The sequence below is a fragment of the Bos taurus genome, chromosome 1 (genome assembly GCF_002263795.3).
Source record: "Bos taurus isolate L1 Dominette 01449 registration number 42190680 breed Hereford chromosome 1, ARS-UCD2.0, whole genome shotgun sequence".
In the NCBI taxonomy this organism is placed as follows: Eukaryota; Metazoa; Chordata; class Mammalia; order Artiodactyla; family Bovidae; genus Bos; species Bos taurus.
This window is the reverse complement of record NC_037328.1, coordinates 42096317-42117395: the sequence shown is the minus strand read 5'-3', so window position 1 is coordinate 42117395 and position 21079 is coordinate 42096317. Positions and strand designations below refer to the sequence as shown.

At 41.2% G+C, this 21079-nt stretch overlaps 1 protein-coding gene across 1 annotated transcript in view; it reads right to left on the bottom strand.

Annotated features, from left to right (window-relative positions):
* CRYBG3 (crystallin beta-gamma domain containing 3) overlaps window positions 1-21079 on the bottom strand; it is a 127163-nt gene that overhangs the window by 80266 nt on the left and 25818 nt on the right. Inside the window, exon 3 of the mRNA XM_002684681.6 lies at window positions 34-452. Within this exon, the coding sequence (XP_002684727.3) occupies window positions 34-452 (419 nt within the window). The remainder of the gene's footprint in view (window positions 1-33; window positions 453-21079) is intronic.

Here is a 21079-nt window from a genome sequence, read left to right as displayed (position 1 = left end):
TCAATTTTTCAGCTAAGTAAATTTTAAACTTACTTCAGCAAGTCACTGGTTTCCTGTTCACTGTCTTGTGTTGTATCCAAAGAAAAGGCATCTGAGAGCTCGGCTGAGCTGGACTGTTCCTCTGCTGGAAGCGCCTGGGTTCTCAGGGAGCCACCAGCACTTTCCCTTTGGCCCCCTTCCTCATGACGACTGGGATTTCGTAAGTCTTTCTCAGGTTTGTCATGTTCATCTTTGAAAGAAGACTGCTTGGCTTCACTGAGAGATGATTTTCCTGAGATATTGAATAAGTTACCTAGAAACTGGAAGAAGCTTTCTTTTGTCTGTTTATCACTTTCTCCGATTTTGGCCTCTGAAGTGGAACTGGAAAGGTCGTTGGGCTTTTTGGAATCTTCCTGTGTTGGAAGAGTGATCAGCTGCTGGGCCTGGGTCCTTCTGTCCTCACTTTGGGAAATCTTGGAAAACAAAACAGAGAATATTAAGCATCATCATTTTAAAAATGACAAGGGCTGACTGCTAACCTATTGCGTGACACTCTCTGTGCTAAAGGCCAGGGATATTTCTGTGAATGAGATGGATGGCTTCCACCTCTTAGTAGTTTACAACCTACTAAAGGGCACAGTCAGCACAGCATTAACAACATGATATGGTAAATGTCACAAAGGGAGAAATACAGTCCACGTGGGAGCCCAGGGCTAACTAGTAGGTTTGGGGGCGGTGAGAGCAGAGGAGGTAACTTGGGGTGGGGAGTGTGCCCTTGGAAGGAGACATAGATAGAGCCAGTGGGATGTCCGTGTATCCCCCTCTCTCTCTGCCTCCCCTCCACCCCACGACCTTCCCCAGCCCACACATCCATCTTCTCTCCATGTCCAATGAGGAGTCAGCTTCTAATTTAAAATGACTGGAGGTAAGATTGTAAAAAGAGAAGAGCGAAAGGTAAGTGTGGAGAGTAAGTAAAGGCACACATCATAGCAAACCTTCTATGTATCTCAAATTAGCCCTTGTTATTACAGAACTAATAGACAGTATTCTTATGTGTTCCATACAGACAACACCTAAACAGACTTCATCATTTCTGCTCGTGTTAACCCCTGAAGCTACCACATGATAGAAAACTGTTTCTCAAGAAGATGAGGAAAGACAGCAGCATGGTGTATCAACTGAGAGGGAAAGCCCACTATCAACTCTCCATGGTATGCATGGAGGTGTATCTATGTCAAACCTACTCTCCCAATTCACAGCACCCTCCCTTTCCCCTCCCTGTGTACGCGTCTCTATTCCTGCTCTGGGAACCTGCTGTACAGCTTGGGGAGCTCAGCCGGATGCTAACCTAGATGGGTGGGATGCGGCGGGGGAGGAAGGACAAGAGGGAGGGGATATATGTCTGTTAATACTTGGAGCTGATTCACTCTGTTGTACAGCAGAAACATGAGCTTATAAAGCAATTATACTCCAAGTTAAAAAAAAATGGTAAAACACAAAGCCCTGATATATGCATTAATGCAGATGGTGGGCAGCACCAGGAATTCTTGCAGATGCTGAACACTTTCAGGGGTATGTTTTACCTGCTCATAATTAACCTACTAGTGAAGCACTGGAGAAGGAAATGGCAACGCACTCCAGTACTCTTGCCTAGAGAATCCTGTGGACAGAGGAGCCTGGTGGGCTGCTGTCCATAGGGTCGCACAGAGTCGGACACGACTAAAGTGACTTAGCAGCAGCAGCAGTGAAGCACACTCCGTTCTCGTGTACACCATGTGGCTGTGCTGGCAGTCCATGCTCTCTCCTGCTTAAAGCGTCCTTAGCTTCAGGCAAAGGGGCCAACTCAGCCTGCCTTTCCCAACATGCTCACTCACCTACTTGTACGAGGAATGCCGTCTGATAGTATCTGTCAGATGTCACACTCACTGGTCTTTATAAAAGGAAAGCTCAAGTGTGAGTCAGAAAAATATCAGTGTGCCAAGGTGAAACCACCTTAGGCCACTGCAGGTTCATAGGATGAAGTTTTGTAAGAAGCTGATCTTCAAGAAGGCAAGAACATCCAAATGTCATTTGTTCACTTCCTTCCTTGTTTTAATCCAAATTCAAAACAGCTTAAAGGAGTGTTCCACTAACCACTAATAATACTTGGCATATGAATGGCTGCGAAATGTTTAGAACCCATTAGCCTAGGAAATTAATTTCAAGTGAACCATATTTCAAGGTCTGTTCCAACCTTAGGAGTCAGGACTATTTTTGAACAAACACATTAGCATTTTTCTATGTGTTAGAAATACAACTTCTGAGTCTTTTACATTTAGAATACCACCAGCCTTCTAGAGTCAAAGTCTCACCTTTTACTGGTTTCAACTGCAACTCAAGCCCACATATCTCCACCTCATCCACCCAGCGTTCTGCTCTTTATGGGAGCCTGCTCTATAAATGAACTGTGCTCTCTCCTCGTGTCAACAGCTTAAATAGCCTCTCAATATGACAGCAGAAAATATGCTAGATGACATTTTGAAAGTGATCATGTGTTAGTTTTTTTGTCCTTTACTCCATTTACTTTGTTGTAATGGCCAGCCACAATGCTTAAGTGAACTGTAGGCTACTCACTAAAATAACACCAATATTCTTAAAATGCATACAGATTCACAAGGAGGTTTTATAAAACTGGGGCAGTGTTGTTTTTTTTTTTTTTTAAAGGAAAACAGAATATAATGATTACATTTTTGACATCAACAAAATCAAGACAAAAAACTTCTATAAAATCAAAAATACTATTTATCTCACTGCCTCAATTATTTTTACTTACTTGAAAATTCCTTTCAAAATACAATGGACTGTTTCTAACAGTATGGTACTGGCACAAAAACAGAAGTATAGTCCAGTGGAACAAGACAGAAAGCCCAAAGATAATCCACACACATATGGGCACCTTATCTTTCACAAAGGAGGCAAGAATACACAATGGGAAAAGATAATCTCTCTTCAATTAAGTGGTGCTGGAAGAACTGGACAGCTACATGTAAAAGAATGAAATTAGAACACTTCCTAACACCATACACAAAGATAAACTCGAAATGGATTAAAGACATAAATGTAAGACCAGAAACTATAAAACCTGTAAAGAAAACATAGGCAGAACACCGTATGACATAAATCATAGCAATATCCTTTATGACCCACCTCCTGGAATAATGGAAATAAAAACAAAAATTAATAAGTGGGACCTAATTAAACTTAAAAGCTTTTGCACAGCAAAGTAAACTATAAAAAAGGTAAAAAGACACCCTCAGAAGGGAGATAATAATACCAAATGAAACAACTGACAAAGGATTAATTTCCAAAATATATAAGCAGCTCATACAACTCAATACCAGAAAAACAAGCAACCCGATCAAAGAGCGGGCGAAAGGGCTAAACAGACAATTCTCCAAAGAAGACATATGGAGGGCTAATAAACACATGAAGAGATGTTCAACATCACTCGTTATTAGACAAATGCAAATCAAAACTACAGTGAGATAGTACCTTGCACCAGTGAGAATGGCCATAATAAAAATCCACAAACAACAAGTGCTGGAAAGGCTGCAGAGAAAAGGGAACCCTCCTTCACTGCTGGTGGGAATGTAAATTGATAGAGCCACAATGGAAGACAGTATGGAGATTCCTTAAAAAACTAGGAATAAAACCACCATATGACCCAGAAATCCCACTCCTAGGCATATACACTGAAGAAACCAAAACTGAAAAAAATACATGTACCCCAATGTTCCCTGCAGCACTATTTACAATAGCCAATAGACATGGAAGCAACCTAGATGTCTTTTGACAGATAAATGGATAAAGAAGTTGTGGTATATATATACGATGGTACTGCTGCTGCTAAGTCACTTCAGTTGTGTCCGACTCTGTGTGACCCCATAGAGGGCAGCCACCAGGCTCTCCTGTCCCTGGGATTTTCCAGGCAAGAACACGAGTGGGCTGCCATTTCCCTCTCCAATGCATGAAAGTGAAAGTGAAGTCGCTCAGTCGTGTCCGACTCTTCGTGACCCCATGGACTGCAGCCTACCAGGCCCCTCCATCCATGGGATTTTCCAGGCAAAGTACTGGAGTGGGGTTCCATTGCCTTCTCCCTACGATGGTACTACTCAGCCATAAAAAGGAATGCATCTGAGTCAGTTCTAATGAGGTGGATGAACCCAGAGCCTATTATACAGAGTGAAGTCAGTCAGAAAGAGAAAAGCAAATATCATATATTAACACATATATATGGCATCGAGAAGGATGGTACTGAACCTCATCAGTACCATCCTTCTCGATGCCATATATATGTGTTAATATACAACACAGACATAGAGAACAGACTTATGGACAAGGGACGGGGAAAAGAGGGAGATGGTGAGATGAATGGACAGAGTAGCATGGATGCATATACACTAACATGTAAATAGACAGCCAATGGGAATCTGCTGTTTATGACTCAGGGAACTCAAACTAGGGCTCTGTAATAACCTAGAGGGGTGGGGATGGGCAGGATGTGGGAGGGAGATTTAAGAGGCAGGGGACTAATGAATTAACCTGTGGTTAATCCACGTTGATGTATGACAGAAATCAAACCAATATTGTAAAACAATCATCAATTTAAAAAAATTTTTAAATATATAATGGACTGTTTCCTAAGCAAGGAAAATACATTTTGCTAAACTAGTGAATGCCTTCACATTTAACCTTTTTAGAGTGATATATTGGAGAAGGCAATGGCACCCCACTCCAGTACTCTTGCCTGGAAAATCCCATGGACGGAGGAGCCTGGTGGGCTGCAGTCCGTGAGGTCGCTAGAGTCGGACACGACTGAGCGACTTCACTTTCACTTTCATGCATTGGAGAGGGAAATGGCAGCCCACTCCAGTGTTCTTGCCTGGAGAATCCCAGGGACGGGGAAGCCTGGTGGGCTGCCGTCCATGGGATCGCACAGAGTCGGACACGACTGAAGCAACTTAGCAGCAGCAGCAGCAGAGTGATATATATAAATTTTTTAAAAAACACTTAATTCTCCTTCCTTTTAATAATCACTTGTTGTCCCAGAATCTCTGTATCTTAAATGTAATAAGAACATTTTCTCAGTTTCCTTATATTTATTAGTTGCTTAATTTTTGCCTAATAATCCTATGAGAAATTTGTGTCAGTAATTAAAATACCTTCAACAACAACAACAAGAAAAGTATTTATAGAGACCAAAATTAGCAGGAAAGGGCACTGTTATTAACATGACAAACCATGTATTTATATAACTACATACTAAAAGTCTGATATAAAATAACTGCTCTTAAGCCTTCAGCCTAGACAGCAATGAAGTTCAGCCTGCCACAAGCTAGAGCCAATGTCACCTGCCAAGTGGACGATTTGCCAGTGATTCAACAAGTGAGAAACAGCATGAAAACACTCAGGATTCAAGCAAACACTAATAAAACACTGATTCCAGTTGTCCTCAAAGATGCTGGTACTCTGCATATAACATATAAAAGCTACTTATGAAGGCATATGTATTTTGGGGAATTTAATTTTTTCCCCTACATACTCAATATGTTGTAATGAAGTGTGCTTCGGTCCAAATTCATCTGTCTGTCTGTCTGTCTATCCTCTTTGCTATGTGTCCAAAACAGGGCAAACACAGGAAAGCATTAGGTACAATGATTAATAAGACTTAGTTGTGGATTCAAAGAGCTGACAGTCTGGCAAGATACTCATCATTGCATCACCATGTGGAGCACTGGAGAGCTATGTACACAATGGGTTGGTCAGTCATGTCCGACTCTTTGCAACCCCAAGGACTGAAGCACGCCGAGCTTCCCTGTCAATCACCAACTCTCGGAGCTTCCTCAAACTCAAGTCCATCGAGTCTATGATGCCATCCAACCATCTCATCCTCTGTCGTCCCCTTCTCCTCCTGTCTTCAATCTTTCCTAGCGTCAGGGTCTTTTCCAACGAGTCAGTTCTTTGCATCAGGTGGACAAACTATTGGAGTTTCAGCTTCAACATCAGTCCTTCCAAAGAACATTCAGGACTGATTTCCTTTAGGATTGACTGGTTGGATCTCCTTGCAGTCCAAGGGACTCTCAAGAGTCTTCTCCAACACCACAGTTCAAAAGCATCAATTCTTCTGCACTGAGCTTTGTTTATAGTCCAGCTCTCACATCCATACATGACTACTGGAAAAACCATAGCTTTAACTAGACAGACGTTTGTTGGCAAAGTAATGTCTCTGCTTTTTAATGTGCTGTCTAGGTTGGTCATAGCTTTTCTTCCAAGGAGCAAGTGTCTTTTAATTTCATGGCTGCAGTCATCATCTGCAGTGATTTGGGAGCCCCCCCCCAAAAAAAAAAAAAAGGCTCTCATTGTTTTCACTGTCTCCCCATCTATTTTCCATGAAGTGATGGGACCAGATGCCATGATCTTAGTTTTCTGAATGCTGAGTTTTAAGCCAACTGTTTTGCTCTCGTCTTTAACTTTCATCAAGAGGCTCTTTAATTCTTTGCTTTCTGCCGTAAGGGTGGCGTCATCTGCATATCTGAGGTTATTGACATTTCTCCCAGCAATCTTGATTCCAGCTTGTGCTTCATCCATCCTGGCATTTCGCATGATATACTCTGCATGTAAGTCATACAACCTTGATGTACTCCTTTCCCTATTTGGAACCAGTCTGTTGTTCCATGTCCATTTCTAACTGTTGCTTTTTGACCTGCATACAGATTTCTCAGGAGGCAGATAAGGTGGTCTGGTATTCCCATCTCTTGAAGAATTTTCCACAGTTTGTTGTGATCCACACAGTCAAAGGCTTTGGCATAGTTAATAAAGCAGAGGTAGATGTTTTTTTGGAACTCTCTTGCATTTTCAATGATCCAACATATGTTAGTGCTTAAGATCCCTTGGAGAAGGGAATGGCTATCCATGCCAGTATTCCTGCCTGGAGAATTCCATGGACAGAGGAACCTGGTGGGCTATAGTCCATGGGGTTCCAAAGGGTTGGATATATGGGAGAATCCACTGCAGAGAGGAGATAACATGTGCGCTTGCTCCTGAAGGGCGAGAAGAGCATTTAAGACAAGGTGGAGCATGCGTTGAGCACATGTAGTGTGAAGTAAGTTTATTACGGCAAGGGTGTTGCTGAAGAAGACTCGGGCACAGAGGAGGGAGAATGAGGTTGATAAGATGACCAACTAGAAGTGGCAGGTGAGGGATAACAAAGTCACAGATAACTAAGTTTTCTAAATGGGGAGACTAAGTAGTTAAGCCAAAAATGGACAAGGAAAACAGAAGGCAAGAGCCTTTGTGGGGGTTGGGGGAGGTGAGGCAACAAAGCAGATGTCAGACATATTGAATCTGTGGTCCCCGGTGAAGCAGTCAGAGCCCAGTTAAGAATGTGATTTGCCGATACACAGCATGTGCAGGGGAAAGCAGGACTAACAAAAAAGCACTGGGGGAAAAAAAAGATTAAAAGGCAGGCACAAAGAAGGAAACAATCAGTGAAAGAGATGGGGAAGGCCAAAACCAGAGCAGTCATCCCAGCAGACATTTCCAAAAGCAAAGGGGAGCAAATGGCAAATGCTACTGGGAGGTCAAGGAAGATGAGGATGGTGCTTCTCACTGTTCTTCAGAAACATGAGGCCCACTCATACCTCAGGAACCGCGCATTCACTCTTCTCTCTGCTAGCATTTTCTTCCCCCACAGAGCTATCGACTCACACCCCCTCACCGCCTTCAGACCTTTACTTAACTGTCATCCCTTCATTGTAAGTTTCCCCAGTCACTCAGTCTAAAACAGTAAACTCCTCCACTCCGAAACTGCCTGCATCTCTTCTCTGCCTCATTTTTCTCCTATGCACTTGCTAGTATCAAATACACATTTCACAAACACACATTATTTGATATGTTTCTTTCTCTAGAAAGTAAAAGCCACAAGGGCAGGGTTATTCGTCTGTTTTATTCATTGCTGTTTTGTTTAGCATCTTGAAATGTGCCTGACAATAAGAGGTGCTTAAATACTTGCTGGATTAATAAACAAAGGAACTGAAGACCATAGGGAATCCCTAGGAATGCAGGAGAAATAGTCAAAACAGCTCAGCAATTCATGCGTACAGCCCTAAACTCAAGGTGTTAAACAGTGGACACATAGCAAGGAAACAGGAACACTTGGTAAATAGAGGGGAACACTTTTGAGAGATTTTTTTAACTAGAAAAAAGGGGAGGAAAGGTGACAGTTTAAGGTCCAAGACAGAAGAAATGTCTTTTTGTTCCTGTTTTATGGCTCAGCTGTATACCTGGTGGGGAGGGAGTAACTGCTGAACAAGATAAGGATGACAGGTTCAAGAAAGAAAAGCAGAAGGTGATGAGATGAAGAGTACAGTCCCTAATATGTCTAAAAAAGGGGAAGCATGAGCCTCGGAGAATAGTAGGAGTACTTCCTCTTCCAACTACAGTGATAAGGAAGCAGCTAAAGCCTGAGCATTCTGTAAGGGGGAGAAGATGATGAGTAAGGTCTAACACGTGGCTCTGACCTCAGAAGTGAGAGGAGAGACGCTCAGCTGAAGGAGGGATGCAGAGGTGGAGCTGGGATCTGAGCTCCCCAAATAGAGAGAACTTGGAAGAGCATTTGGGCGAAGGCAGCCAGAGGCTGTGACCAGGTGTACCAAGGAGCAGTCGGGGCCAATATTGATGTCAAGGTATTCATTCTTCTCTGAGTGATGAATTGTAAGATACTGCCCTGTGCTTTGACGCAACAGTGAAAAACAAAACAAAACTCAACAGTCCTGCTTTCATAGAGTGTACATTCCAGTGATGTAAGAACTTGTTTTCAGGTCTAATGGGCATGAGTATGTCAGCTCCTTTGGTAGTCTCTAGCAAGTGGCAGGTGCTGTCCCAACATGATGAATGGCACAGGGAACAAGGTCAAGACGGTCAAGGGATAGGGAGTGTCAGCAAAGTGCCTGCTGAGTGAGAAACAGTGAAGAGCCACATGACTCCTCCTTGAGTCTCTCGGGCACATGGGTTGGGCGTCCCTTCTCCCTCAGGCTCTGCCTTCATTGTGCACAGCAGGCATGATCCTTACAACACCTTGAGCCCCAGTTCCTTAGCACCCTCAAATCCGATGACCTCCACTTCTGCTGGGCCTTACTGTTTGGCTAACCCTGACCCTTGTCTTTACCCATAAGTACCCAGCCTGTGAATCTCAATCTCCGGCATTCCCAAATTAGTCACACCCTCTCATCTTTTCAGCTCTTTTACCCCACTGTGCCAGGTGCATCAGTCCTTCTGTGTCATCACAGCTTCTGGCCTCTCGTTCTGTCTCAGTTCCCACAAATTTTCATATCTTTTCTGCCCAGTTATCAAATATGGCTAACACACTCAAAGCTTCTTTTGTTTGTTCTTTGGTCATCCCCACCCCCCAAAATTCCGGTTTTATCTTTTCCACAAAGTAACTATGTCTTGGTTTAAAAATCCATGGGGATACATACAGCTAAGTGGATGTAATTGGCCAACAATTCATGATTTACAGTTTCTGCTGGAAATCAGTCTGCAACCTCCCCATTTCCCATGGAAGCTATTTCAAACCTTTACCACATCCCTTAAGTCATCCCCTCCACCACCTCATCCCTCACTGAGCAGAGGACCCTACCTTCCACTTCACAGAGATGCTCTCTCATAGTCCTGCCCCCACCCCTCCTCTATCTGCATCACAGCTGCAGCATCAGTCCCACTTCCTTCATTCGCCCTCACAATGCAGGGAGGACGATTCCTCCTCCAAGGATCCACCAGGGCACCATTTCATAGTGCTTGATGTCTTCTAAACAGCCCCCTCACTTCCTCATCTGCCCCTGTCCATAAGGCCACAATTCAAAGTTTAAGTCCAGGGCAAGATTTCTCCTCTCTTCACTACCAAACTCATTGATAGAAGTTACCAACTGTCACCATCTTCTTTCCCTTTCCTTTCAGTGACTCTTTAGCCCTTGCAGTCTGGCTTCAGAGACACTTTCATACTTGTTAATTCAACATACTTTTTCTGCCCTGATATAATGTGGTATGACTACAGGAGGTAAGACTGGGTCTGATCCTGAAAGCCAATCTCCTTTTGGCTCCCATGACATCACCCTGAGGTTTCGCTTCTTCTTTCAACATTCTCTCCGCCTCCTTCTAGTTCACATTCTTCTAGCCATCCTTTCTTTACATATTACGTTTTTCCAGCTTCCAGCCCAGGGCTGCTTTACCTTCATGATCTTCTTACGAGTTCTCATTTCTTGCCAATCAATCTGATGATTCCCAGATGTGTATTCTCAACTCAGACTGTATATCCAATCATCAGCTAGCCACCTGAACGCTTCACTGGAACCTCCAACTCAGTACATCCAAACTGAACTTGACCATGTTGTGCCTCCATTCTTGCCCATTTTCTGTAAACTGTAACATTCCCACTTGTTGAACAGTCAATGAAACGCCAGGACACCATGACCTCGCCCCGAGAAAGCTGCTGGCAGTGAGTGACTTAACCTGTGTCCCTGCTTCCATTCCTAAAGTTCCCCAGTCTGAGCAATGTTTCAGGTTTCAAATCTGACCATCCCTAAAGGGTTTCCCATGCCTGTGCACCCTTGTCAGGATAAAATCCAGACCTCCTAGCATGGCATTCAACGGCCTGGTGGATCGAGCTCCCACGTGCCTTTTATTCCATCTCTTGTCACTTGTAATGCCTACAGGGCCTGATGTCACCATGTGTGTTCTCAGATATTCTCGAGACCTGTTTTCTACTCCTCTTCCCTCTCGCTTCCTCTTACTACAGGTATGTCTTTGCACAACACTATTATCACTGCTGATACCATTTATCCCTTGCCCTCTTTGCCTGGGAAATTACTACCACTCAAGTTTTTCAGAATGGAAACTGCCCGCATACAACATATACATGTGCATGTGTGTATGTGTGTGTTCTTCCCATAAACAAAATCACCACAAGGTGAAGGCAAACAACTTTATGCTTTCATCGCGAGTAGGACTATTACCTAGATTACTAATGGTTACCCAAATTGGGCATTTATAACTAACACCAGATGCCTACTAGAGATTTCTAGTTAGTTTTCTCCTAAGATATCTGGCCACAACACACTGCTTGGCAGAATCGTTCTCTAATGTCAAGACTGAGTAATTGATGGCACCTTTTGGCAGGACTTTTGCTTCCCTGGTGGCTCAGATGGTAAAGAATCTGCCTGCAATACGGGAGACCTGGGTTGGATCCCTGGGTTGGGAAGATCCCCTGGAGGAGGGAATGGCTATCCACTCTAGTATTCTGGCCTGGAGAATTCCACGGAGAGAGGTGCCTGGCAGGCCACAGTCCATGGGGTCACAAAGAGTCGAACATGACTTTCACTTTTTTGGCAGGACAGGGAATATGGGAACAGAAGGAAATTAGGATAAAATACACTGAATTCAATTTTGAGTCAAATCTCATACCCAGTGACATTCATAGGAAAGGCCCATCAAAGAACCAGCTCCATCACCCTGAAGCTCAGAACAACATACTGGGCTGGAAGGACAGCTTTGTTGTAGGCTAAAATGTAGGTAAAAGTGAAATCAACAAGGGCAGGTGTGTAAGGTAAGAAAAGAAGTTGATGACGTAAAAGAAGAAAAGCCATTCCCTTCTGTTATGGTATAAAGACTTCTCCAGTGAAAACACTGGGCCACAATAATAAATGTTTTTAATTCTAGGAGAGCTTTCTTGAGCTCCTTCTGATGTTCTCAAATCAGTATCTGGCACCTCTGGAGACATATTTACTCACAAAAATCTGGAGTAGGTACATGATCCTTCATCCCCAGTTTCCACTCTGACAAGGTACTCCATCACACCACAGAGTAGGACTAAGCGAGGTCTACGAGAGGTTGGTATAGCAAATCACACCAGATATCATGCAATACATTCAACATTCAAGAACACTGGGATATCAAGGCCCCAGACCAGTGTCAGCTGCACTGACAGGCTTCAGCTCTGGCAGTTTGGTCACGTGAACAGTAACACACATTGTCATCTCCACTTCAGGCACCTTGATGGCACTTAGTCTTTAAAGAAGCAATCAAGGGGTGAGATGCTTTGACTTCTAGCTAAAATTCAGTGTGTGTATATATGTTCATGTGTGCCTTCAAGTGTGACAGAAAAATCAATGCTTCTAATAGTTGATTTCCAGACACACAGAAAAAGTCAGCACCATTCTTAAACAAAGAGTTAGATTCTAAGCTGGAGTCAAACTTCACGTGACAAGAAGGCGGCTCTTTTCCTGAGGACATCCTCTGTGTCAGGTATTATACAATGTGGCACATGTTATCTCAGTTCATTCTAAAACATTTCTATAAAATAAGAGTAAGACACCCCTTCCCCCTCTCCCCGCCTGCCGTGACTGAAGAGAACAAGCAAAGTTCAGAGAGGCTGAATAAATTTTCCAAGGTTAGAAAGCTACCACATGGAGACCTAAGATTTGAGCCCAGATACATCTGATTCCAAAGACTGTTCTTTCCATCACTGCTTGTAATTTAAAAAGTTGTTCCAAGGAGGTGCCATGGCTGGCAGAGGCAGGGAGTAGTGGCTGACTCTGAGGCTCCAGGCTACTCATTCCCATCACCAACAGGGGAGCTTTCTTTAACCTGTTTATATGTGGGGTTCCAAGTCCAAATACAGTTAAAATTTTAAAAAGAGTTCTTGTGCTTGAAAAAGAAACACTTTTAATTTTGATATTAAGTTGATGTCATATGGCTATTTGCATTGCTGAGAATAAAGGTAGCAAGCACATATTAAGGCCATAATTTATTCCAAAAATTACCTCAGTAATTAAATTTCTCCTAACTGTGAAAACATCCAGTATGTTTAAATTTGACTACCATTTCCCCTCTCCCTCTGGCCAAAAAAGTGTTGAAAAAGACCAATAACGAAAGAAGCAATACAGAAATCAAAATATGAACAAATGCATAATTTAACATATTCATCTTACTAAACAGTACTGTACCCTCAATATAGGTATTGACATTAAGAATAATTTGTGACTACTTTTCTTCAGTGAGTTATTCTTGAGTCACACTTCTACTTTTATGTATCAGTAAACAGTGGCAACAATTTAAAAAGCGTAGTTTTTTTTCAGTAATTTACTTATGATGATATTAAGAATAAGGGCTATGAATTATTAACAACTTACAGTAATAGGCACAATACTGATACTCCGTGGTTATCCCTAGAAACATCACAGGCATACATCAATCATTGCCTTTTAAAAGATGCCAGGGCCTTCACCTGCGTTGTATGATTGGTTATGAGCAACAATTCTAAAATAAGGTGAGAGTCAAACTTTACATAAAGCAGATGCTAAGCTACTGAGAACAAGCCTAAAAGTCATAAATTTATTTAGGCCTGGTTTGGAGATTCCATAACCTATGATCTAGATTTAATTCATTTTATTTAGCTCATGACTCATTCTGAAAACAGACTTATTGCCATAGCTCTTTTAATTTTTAACGAGATTTCTTTTCGGTAAATTAAGTCTGTAAGTTATAAATTAAGTTCACAAATGGGAAGCATTAAGGTGTAGAATTGCATCTGAATTCTCCTGCCTCCTCTCTATAACAGTGTGAGTTTGTTGAGTGACAATCTCTCCACATTTTCGACTACTAAGAGATAAAAATTCTGATTAATACTGGAGACAAACCACAAACACTGATTTCTTCTCTTGTGCAAAACACTCTGAAAAGTTATAAGTACAAAGAGAGGAAGAGCATAGATATTAGCAGATAAGAGATTTCAGAAAAGTCTTAGATGGCAAAAGCAGGTGAAAGCATGGTAACTGACCAGAGGAAGCGTCCAGCAAGTGCCAGCAACAGGGAACTTTGATCACAAGGGGAAATAATCAATAGACACACTGTCAACAGACCACCCGAAGAGCTCAGGATCTGAAGACCCTTGGTACCACTTAGGACAATATGAGACATGGGATCAAAAGAAGAGTTTGGTTGAGTATCTCCAAATAGAGTACTTGTCGCTCCAGGTTCTTCTTCCATCCCAGGCAGTTACATGATGCTCTCTACTTCCTTCCAAACAAATATATCAATATATATAGAGAGAGAAAGAAAGTGAAGTCGCTCAGTTGTGTCTGACTCTTTGCGACCCCATGGGCTGTAGCCTACCAGGCTCCTCTGTCCATGGGATTTTCCAGGCAATAGTCCTGGAGTGGATTGCCATTTCCTTCTCCAGGGGATCTTCCCAACCCAGGGATCGAACCCGGGTCTCCCACATCGTAGACAGACGCTTTACCGTCTGAGCCACCACGGGAAGTCAACAACTTATATATATAGAGAGAACACCTCTGAAAATACGAGGCTTTGGGGCAGCCTGGATTTGCAGTATGTAGAAATGTTTGGAACTCTGACAATCAAGTCTAGAGCTCAAGAGGGGTGTTGGATAGAGATGTGAGAGCCGAAAGACGAAGTGAAGTAATGAGACTGGAAGATACCACTTTGAAAGACTGATGTTGAGGGTTGAGGACTTTGAGAAACATCCACACCAAAAGAAATTTATCCGGAAAAGAATCAGTGAAGGAAGGAGAACAAGATGGCGGAGGAGTAGGTGGATGTGAAGTACAACTCTCTGCACAGATACATCAGGAATACATCTTCAGACACAGAAGTGCATGCAGAACACTAGCTGAGAGTGGACAGGAGTACCTGACCAGAGGAAAAGAATATATAGAACCATGCAAAAGTAGGTATCAAGCCCTGAGCCCCTGGAGTCGAAGAACTGACTCCAAGACCCTAGACTACCAGAGAACTAACCCTAGAGGGTATCAAATAGTGAGAACTCACACAAAGGAAACCACTTGAATAAAAGACCCAGCCACCAGTAGCACCTTGTGCAGGACGCCTCATCTAAACAACAAACAAAAATACAAACCCAATCATCAGCAGACAGGATTACCACCTCACTCAGCCTTGCCCATCAGAGGAAAAACAAACAAAAACTCAGCACAAATCTCACCCTATACTAAGCTTACACAAACCACTGGACCAACCTTAGGAGGGTAGAAACCAAAAGGAAAAAAGAATTCAACCTTGAAGGCCGGGAAAGGGAGACCTCAAACACAGTAAGTTAAAAAAAAATGAAAAGGCAGAGAAATACTACACAAATGAAGGAACAAATTAGAAACACAGAAGTCCAAATAAATGAGGAGGAAATAGGCAAATTACCTGAAAAAGAATTCAGAATAATGATAGTAAAGATGATCAAAAATCTTGAAAACAAAATGGAGAAAATGCAAGCATCAGTTAACAAAGACCTAGAAGAATGAAAGAATAAACATACAGAGACAAACAATTACTGAAATTAAAAATACTCTAGAAGGAATCAATAGCAGAATATGTGAAGCAGAAGAACCTATCAGTGAGTTCGAAGACAAAATGGTGCAAATAACTTCTGAAGAGCAGAATAAAATAAAAAGAATGAAAAGAACTGAAGATAGTCTCAGAGACCTCTGGGACAGTATTAAACACACCAATATTGGAAATATGGGGGTTCCCAGAAGAAGAAGAGAAAAATAAAAGTTATGAGAAAATTTTTGAAGAGGTTATAGTTGAAAATTTCCCCAACATGGAAAAGGAAAGAGTCAGTCAAGTCCAAGAGGCACAAAGAGTCCCACAGAGGATAAACCCAAGGAGAAACACACCAAGACACAAACTAATCAAACTCCCAAAAACTAAACACAAAGAAAGAAGATTAAAAGCAGCAAGGGAGAAGCAACAAGTAACATACAAGGGAAACCCCATATGCTTAGAGGCTGATCTTTCAGCAGAAACTGCAGGCCAGAAGGGAATGGCAGGATATATTTAAAGTACTGAAAGAGAAAAATATACAACCAAGATTACTGTACCCAGCAAAGATCTCATTCAAAATTGATGGAAAAATAAAAAGCTTTTCAGACAAGCAAAAGTTAAGAGAATGCAGTACCACCAAATCAGCTTTACAACAAATGTTAAAGGGACTTATATAGTCAAAAAATACAAGAGAAGAAAAAAGATCTATAAAATCAACCCCAAACAATTAAGAAAATGGCAATAGGAACATATATATCAATAATTACTTTAATTAAATGGTACGTTTCCTACATGATATTTTACATGTTTCATTGCCATTCTCCCAAATCTTCCCACCCTCTCCCTCTCCCACAGAGTCCATAAGACTGTTCTATACATCAGTGTCTCTTTTGCTGTCTCGTACACCGGGTTATTGTTACCATCTTTCTAAATTCCATATATATGCGTTAGTATACTGTATTTATGTTTTTCCTTCTGGCTTACTTCACTCTGTATAATAGGCTCCAGTTTCATCCACCTCATTAGAACTGATTCAAATGTATTCTTTTTAATGGCTGAGTAATACTCCATTGTGTATATGTACCACAGCTTTCTTATCCATTCATCTGCTGATGGACATCTAGGTTGCTTCCATGTCTTGGCTATTATAAACAGTGCTGCGATGAACATTGGGGTACACGTGTCTCTTTCCCTTCTGGTTTCCTCAGTGTGTATGCCCAGCAGTGGGGTTGCTGGATCATAAGGCAGTTCTATTTCCAGTTTTTTAAGGAATCTCCACACTGTTCTCCATAGTGGCTGTACTAGTTTGCATTCCCACCAACAGTGTAAAAGGGTTCCCTTTTCTCCACACCCTCTCCAGCATTTATTATTTGTAGACTTTTGGATCGCAGCCATTCTGACTGGTGTGAAATGGTACCTCATAGTGGTTTTGATTTGCATTTCTCTGATAATGAGTGATGTTGAGCATCTTTTCATGTGTTTGTTAGCCATCTGTATGTCTTTTTTGGAGAAATGTCTATTTAGTTCTTTGGCCCATTTTTTGATTGGGTCGTTTATTTTCTGGAGTTGAGCTGTAGGAGTTGCTTGTATATTTTTGAGATTAGTTGTTAGAATTACCTTTAAATTAAAACTTTAAGGTAATAGTCCCAATGCTTTACCAAATCCATAGAACTCAAAAGACACTAGGACTGGCATAGACTTAATCTGAATGGATACTAATGGATTAAATGCTCCAACCAAAAGACACAGACTGGCTGAATGGATACAAAAACAAAACCCACATATATGCTGTCTACAAGAAACCCACTTCAAACCTAAAAACACATATAGACTGAAAGTGAGAGGATGGAAAAACAAATTCCATGCAAATGGGAAGCAAAAGAAAGCTGGAGTAGCAATCCTCATATCAGACAAAATAGACCTTAAAATAAAGATTACAAGAGATAAGGAAGAACACTCCATAATGATCAAGGGATCAATCCAAGAGGAAGACGTAACAATCCTAAATATCTATGTGCCCATTATAGGAGCACTTCAATACATAAGACAAGCACTAACAGACATAAAAGGAGAAACTGACAGTAACACAATAATAGTAGGAGACTTTAACACCCCACTCACACCAATGGACAGATAATCAAAACAGAAAATAAGTAAGGAAATGCAAGTCCTAAATGATAGATTAGACGAGATGGATCTCATTGATATTTTCAGGACATTCCATTCAAATGCAGAAGAATTCATCTTCTTCTCAAGTCACATTGAACATGCTTCAGGACAGATAACATTGTGGGTCACAAATCAAACCTCAGTAAATTTAAGAACATTGAAATCATCAAGTATCTTCTCCAACCACAATGCTATGAGATTAGATATCAATTACCAGAAAAAAACTGTAAGAAACACAAACACGTGGAGATTAAACAACACATTTCTAAATACTCAACAGGTTACTGAAGAAATCAAAAGGGAAATCAAAAGACAACGAACATATGACAACTCAAAAACTATGGGATGCAGCAAAAGGAATTCTAAGAGGGAAGTTTATAGCAATACAATCCTAGCTTAAGAAACAAGAAAAACACTGAATAGACAACTTAACAGTCAGTCACTTCAGTCACTCAGTCATGTCTGACTCTTTGTGACCCCGTGAACTGCAGCACGCCAAGCCTCCCTGTCCATCACCAACTCCCGGAGTCCATCCAAACCAATGTCCATCAAGTCGATGATGCCATCCAACCATCTCATCCTCTGTTGTCCCCTTCTCCTCCTGCCCTCAATCTTTCCCAGCATCAGGGTCTTTTCCAACGAGTCAGCTCTTCACATTAGGTGGCCAAAGTATTGGAGTTTCAGCTTCAACACCAGTCCTTCCAATGAACACCCAGGACTGATCTCCTTTAGGATGGACTGGTTGGATCTCCTTGCAGTCCAAGGGACTCTCAAGAGTCTTATCCAACACCACAATTCAAAAGCATCAATTCTTCGGTGCTCAGCTTTCTTTATAGTCCAACTCTCTCATCCATACATGACCACAGGAAAAACCATAGCCTTGACTAGACGGACCTTTGTTGGCAAAGTAATGTCTCTGCTTTTCAATATGCTGTCTAGGTTGGTCATAACTTTCCTTCCAAGGAGTAAGCATCTTTTAATTTCATTGCTGCACCTAAAAAAACTTCTTTTCCAAAGAACAAAAAAACCTCAAAATTAGTAGAAGGAAAGAAATAATAAAGATCCAAGCAAAAATAAATGAAAAATAAATGAAAGAAACAATAGTAAATATTAATATTAATAAAACTAAAATCTGGTTCATTGAGAAGATAAACAAAACTGACAAGCCCTTAGCCAGACTCAAGAAAAAGAGAAGAATCAAATCAACAAAATTAGAAATGAAAAAGGAGATGTTACAAGAGAAAATTCAGAAATAAAAAGGATTATAAGAGACTATTATGAACAACTATATCCCAACAAAATAGATAACCTGGAAGAAATGGACAGATTTTTTAGTTCAGTTCAGTCATGTCCGACTCTTTGTGACCCCATGCACTGCAGCATTCCAGGCATCCCTGTCCATCACCAAACTCCTGGAGTTTACTCAAACTCATGTCCATTGAGATGGTGATGCAATGCAACCATTTATCCTCTGTCATCCCCTTCTCCTCCCACCTTCAACCTTTCCCAGCATCAGGGTCATTTCAAATGAGTCCGTTCTTTGCATTAGGTGGCCAAGTATTGGAGTTTCAGCTTCAACCTCAGTCCTTCCAATGAACACTCAGGACTGATCTCCTTTAGGATGGACTGGTTGGATCTCCTTGCAGTTCAAGGCACTCTCAAGAGTCTTCTCCAGCACCACAGTTCAAAAGCATCAATTCTTTGGCACTCAGCTTTCTTTACAATCCAACTCTCACATCCATACATGACTGCTGGAAAAACCATAGCTTTGACTAGACAGACATTTGTTGGCAAAGTAATGTCTCTGTCTTATAATATGGTGTCTAGGTTAGTCATAACTTTCCTTCCAAGGAGCAAGAGTCTTTCAATTTCACAACTGCAGTCACCATCTGCAGTGATTTTGGAGTTCCCCAAAATAAAGTCTGCCACTGTTTCCATTGTTTCCCCATCTATTTGCCATGAAGTGATGGGACCAGATGCCATGATCTTCATTTTCTGAATGTTGCTCCTCTTTCACTTTTATCAAGAGGCTCTTTAGTTCTTCTTCACTTTCTGCCAGAAGGGTGGTATCATCTGCATATCTGAGGTAGTCGGTATTTCTCCTGACAATCTTTATTCCAGCTTGTGCTTCATCCAGCCCAGAGTTTCTCATGATGTACTCTGCATAGAAATTAAATAATCAGGGTAATAATATACAGCCTTGAGGTACTCCTTTCCTGATTTGGAACCAGTCTGTTGTTTCATGTCCAGTTCTAATTGTTGCTTCCTGACCTGTATACAGATTTCTCAGGAGGCAGGTAAGGGAGTTTGGTATTCCCATCTCTTGAAGAATTTTTCAGAGTTTGTTGTGATCTACACAAAGGCTTTGGCATAGTCAATAATGAAGAAATAGATATTTTTCTGGAATTCTCTTGCTTTTTCAATGATCCAGCAGATGTTGGCAATTTGATCTCTGGTTCCTCTGCCTTTTCTAAAGCCAGCTTGAACATCTGGAAGTTCACGGTTCACGTATTGTTGAAGCCTGACTTGGAGAATTCTGAGCATTTCTTTACTAGCATGTGAGATGAGTGCAATTGTGTGACAGTGTGAACATTCTTTGGCATTGCCTTTCTTTGGGATTGGAATGAAAACTGACCTTTTCCAGTCCTGTGGCCACTGCTGAGTTTTTCAAATTTGCTGGCATATTGAGTGCAGCACTTTCACTGCATTCCTAGAAAAGTTCAATCTTCCAAGACTGAACCAGGAAGATAGAAATTATGAACAACCTAATTATAAGAACTGAAATTGAAGCCATGATAAAAAAAAATCCCCCAAAACAAAAGCCCAGGACCAGATGGCTTCACAGGAGAATTCTATCAAACATTTAGAGAAGAGCTAATATCTATCCTTCTAAAAATCTTTCAAAAAATTACAGAGGAAGGAACACTTCCAAACTCATTCTAGGAGGTCACCATCACCCCAATATCAAAACCAGACAAAGACAACACAGAAAAAGAAAACTATAGGCCAATATCACTGATAACATAGATTAAAAAGTCCTGAACAAAATTTTAGCAAATAGAATTCAGCAACACACCAAAAAACTCATACACCACGATCAATTTGGATTTATTCCAGGAATGCAAGGATTCTTCAGTATATGCAAATAGATCAATGTGATACACATTAACAAACTGAAACATAAAAACCATATGATCATCTCAATAGATGCAGAAAAAGCCTTTGACAAAATTCAGCACCCATTTACGATTAAAACTCTTCAAAAAATGGGCATAGAAGGCACCTACCTCAACATAGTAAAGGCCATATGTGATAAGCCTACAGGAAACATTATTTTCAATGGTGAAAAACTGAAAGCATTCCCCCTAAGATCAGAAACAAGACAAGGGTGTCCTTTCACCACTATTATTCAACATAGTTCTGGAAGTTCTAGCTATAGCAATCAGAGAAGAAAAAGATATAAAAGGAATCCAGATCAGAAAGAAGAAGTAAAACTCTCAATGTTTGAAAATGACATGATACTATACATAGATAACCATAAAGATAG